At 46.7% G+C, this 3836-nt stretch overlaps 1 protein-coding gene across 1 annotated transcript in view; it reads right to left on the reverse strand.

Annotated features, from left to right (window-relative positions):
• Nucleotides 1-3836, reverse strand: part of ESPNL (espin like) — a 41228-nt gene that overhangs the window by 31738 nt on the left and 5654 nt on the right. Inside the window, exon 2 of the mRNA XM_069083224.1 lies at nt 2233-2423. Within this exon, the coding sequence (XP_068939325.1) occupies nt 2233-2423 (191 nt within the window). The remainder of the gene's footprint in view (nt 1-2232; nt 2424-3836) is intronic.

Below are 3836 nucleotides of genomic sequence, written 5' to 3' on the forward strand. Positions count from 1 at the left end.
CCTTCCTTCCTTCCTTCCTTCCTTCCCTCCTTCCTTCCTTCCTTCTTCCCTCCCTCCCTCCCTTCCTCCTTCCCTCCCTTCCTCTCTTCCTCCCTTCCTTCCTCCCTCCCTCCTTTCTTTCCTCCCTCCCTTCCTTCCTCCCTTCCTTCCTTCCTTCCTTCTGACAACATATACTCAGGACACCATCAGGACTATACTCAAAGCCTTTCCAGCTTGTAAAGGTCCTCTAGCTTGAACCCCACTGGCAGTCATGGAGAATCCACGGTCATAGAAAGAGGTTGTCAATGGAGAATTAGCTTAAGATTTCTATTCCACCAGTGTACAAAGGTATGTAACAGTCATACACTAATGTGTAGATGCATGTAGCATTATTACACTGATGAATGGAATGTGTAACATTATATCTTTTGGGAATGTGTATGTGTGCATGTGCATATTTAACACATTATTGCAATAATGAATCATATGAAGCACTTTATGGTGCAGGGAGACCTGGGTTTGGAGTCAGAAGACCCAGGTCCAAACCTAGCTCTTCCGTTTACACCCTGTGGTAATGGGCACATTGCTGGCCCTCTCTGGACCTCAGTGAAAATGAAAGGAGGTGATTGCACTAGGTGATCTTTGAGCTCTTTCCCAACTTTAAATCGGCTCCAGTGAACTTGTCATTTTCTCCTTCCTTCTAGAAAGTTGTGAAGAAGGAGGGAGAGAGAACAACAGAGAGCTGGGCCCCGGAGAGCTGGTGGTGGGAAGCAAAGGGGAAGGAAGTTTTTCTTTCACAGCCTAGAGGAATGCTTTCTGGATGGAGACTGATTCTGAGTCTTCAGACTATTCACTTGAAAGCATTTTCCAGTGTCCTTTATTGTATGTGATACATGTATTGTGTGTGTGCATATGCACATGTGCATGTGTGTATGTTCACACCCGTGTGCACGTGCTGGAGTGCAGGGTGAGGTACTAGGAATGGGGGAGGCTAATTGCAAAAGGGAGACCTGAAAGGATGGGAGCTGGGCTTCTGGGAGGAACGCTAGTGCCAGAGTCAGGAGATCTGGGTTCAGTTTACCTCCGTGACCTTGAGCAAGTCTCTTCCTTTGCCTCAGTTTCCTCAGCTGTAAAGATGGCCTCTGAGGTCCCTTCCAGACCTACATTTAGGAGCCTATGAATACGCACATCCAAGTAGCCCCAAGCTAGAACTGAGCAGGTCCAAGTTTCACAGTGGTCTGAGAAGGTGATTGTTTTAGGAAGCTTACTCTCATGTCCTGAAATTTTCATGGAAAGTTTTTCATTGTCAAACTTGCTCCCAAATCCCCATCCTCCACCCCCAGGGCTGCTTTCTTCCTGCTCTTCTCACCCCATGGGAGATGGGGGCATCTCTTCAAAGGAACCATCTCATCTCTCTGCCTGTTCATTTCGTATGCTCCAACCTTCAGCCTAGAGAAGGGTCTGACTTCTCGAAAGCCGGCCTGCTTCCCAAGTCACTCATTTTCCAACCCTGGTAATATTCAAGTGTCCTGCATCTCTGGCACCTTCACATTTTTCAAAGACAAAGTGACTTCTCCGTTTGATCCAGCTCTAAGTCTATGTCTCTCTGCAAGGGGTCATGGCGTCTAACCTCCAGGGCATTTCAAGAAGGCGAGCACAGTGACAGGAAGACTTTCTGGACCTCGCTCTATGTTTGCCCAAGAAGCTCTTCGTTTCCTTTGAGGCCTTGGATCCCACCCGGGGATTGGAGAAGGGGTTGCCTGGCAACCCCTGAGGAAAGATGCTGCCTTCCGCCAGCCATCAGCCTTGCCAGGGCTGCTTCTGCGTATCCCAGCTTCTTCTTTGCAGAGGCACCACAGCATAGAGGATAGAGTCAAGATAGAGTCGGGAAGACCTGAGTTCAAATCTCACCTCAGATATTTACTAGCTATGCCACTCTGGGCAAGTTACCTTGTCTGTCTCAATTTCCTCATCTTTAAAATGAGGGGACGAGGATAGGGTTTAATGGCCTCTAAAATCCCTGTGGTCCTACAAACCTAGTTTACATTGTTTTCCCTAATCCCAGAGCCCCTCAATCCTCCCAGCTCTCCACCAAATGATTCATGCCTTTTTAATCCCACCAGGTCTGATCTACCTCCCTCTTTCTGCTGCACTCCCATCCAGGGCAAGGTGAAAGATCTCTCTAGACAGAGCTTTAGGACACAGTCCTGGGCCATGTGCTCACCCTTCCCATGGTCCTTTGTGATTGCTTACCTATTGTCTGCAGCGATCAGCAGCTTCAGGCAGGTCAGATTCCCCTTGACTGCAGCATAGTGTATAGGAAGCGCTCCTTCCAGGGTCTCCAGGGAGACATCACAGCCCTCCTGGACCAGCCACTCCACCAACATGGGGTGCCCAAAGCGAGCAGCAAGGTGCAGGGGAGAGACCCCTGACGCATCTTGGTCCTGAAGATAAAGAAAGAAGAGGGTGGATATCCCATATCAACACCAACTAACTTGGGCTGAGTAGTTATTATCCCTCTAGACAAGTGTGGTCTTAATTTTAGTTGATGAGCACCTAGATAGCGTAGAATGATTATGAGTCACTACTGGACAGATTCCTGTGCTCCCAAAAGAGCTACTTTCCATCTATCTGGCCTGGATTCCCACCATTAGAGATTCATTTGTTTGATTTGATTCCCCTACAAATAGGCAAATCTTTTTGAGAGAGATTAACATTTTAAGCTTTTATATTAACTAGCACTTAATCAATTTTGACTGTTGGCTGAAAATTAAGTCTTATGTGAATAGGACAAGGAATTGCATTTGAGAAGAAGGGAGACTCTCTGGAGAAGGAAAGGGGACTGACAAGAGATATAGGAAAGAATAGAAAACAACCTTCACCTCCTTCAGTTTTGTGGAGATTGTTGGATTTTAGATAATAAATGAATGGCTAATTTAGACCAAGAAGACCCAGAAGAAGCATCACATAGATAATGCAAATGGGCAGAGAAGAAGTTCAGCCATAACCCACGAAAGGCTCATGACTCCCTGGGATGCCATCTTGCTTCCTGTCTTCAAGTCTCCTTTTTGAACCTTCATTTGCACAGAGCCCACTGATTTCTGATTGCAGAGAATCAAAAGACTTTAGTGTGGGAAGAGATCTCAGAGTCTTTCTTAGTCTAGTTCCAATGTGAACAAGGATTTTCTCAGCAACATTCCCAGAAGATGGTCTCCCAACATCTATGTGAAGACCTTCAGTGATGGGAAACCCACTCCCTCTTGTGTATGAGGCAGCACACTCAACTTTGGGCAACTTGAATTAGTAAATTGCCTTTTTTGATGGGAAACCTGAATTTCTCTCTCTGCAACCATCCCCTTCCCCTAATCCTTAATATGGTTCCCAGATCGGTCCTCTTGGGCCAAGCAGAAAAGGGCTAAGCCTTCTTCCACATAGCCATCCAAATACTTGAAGGCAGCTCTCACGTCATTCTTTGTTCTTACCAAACTCAACATCACCACTTCCTCCGATTGATATTAATGAGGCATCCCCTCTCAGTGTCCCAGCTGCCCTCCTCTGGGTGTTCTTCCCCATCCCCATAGCTCATCAATAGCCTTCCTAAAATCATGTATTGTGTGTGTACACATGCGTGTGATGCGTGTGTGCATGTGCGTATGTGTGTGTGTACACACTCATGTGCTTCCACGACTGAACACACTACAACATACGCAGTGCACTTGGCAACACCTAGAGAAAAATGTGAAAATGCATGAAGTCGTTAAAGACCTTCCTGATCCTACCAGGTTACAATGGCCTCTCTCTGTCTCTCTGTCTCTCTGTCTCTCTCTCTGTCTCTCTCTCTCTCTCTGTCTCTCTCT

Source organism: Petaurus breviceps, unplaced genomic scaffold, assembly GCF_028583685.1.
Source record: "Petaurus breviceps papuanus isolate PSGF00001 unplaced genomic scaffold, PetGlider_PUasm1.0 173, whole genome shotgun sequence".
NCBI classification, from domain to species: domain Eukaryota; kingdom Metazoa; phylum Chordata; class Mammalia; order Diprotodontia; family Petauridae; genus Petaurus; species Petaurus breviceps.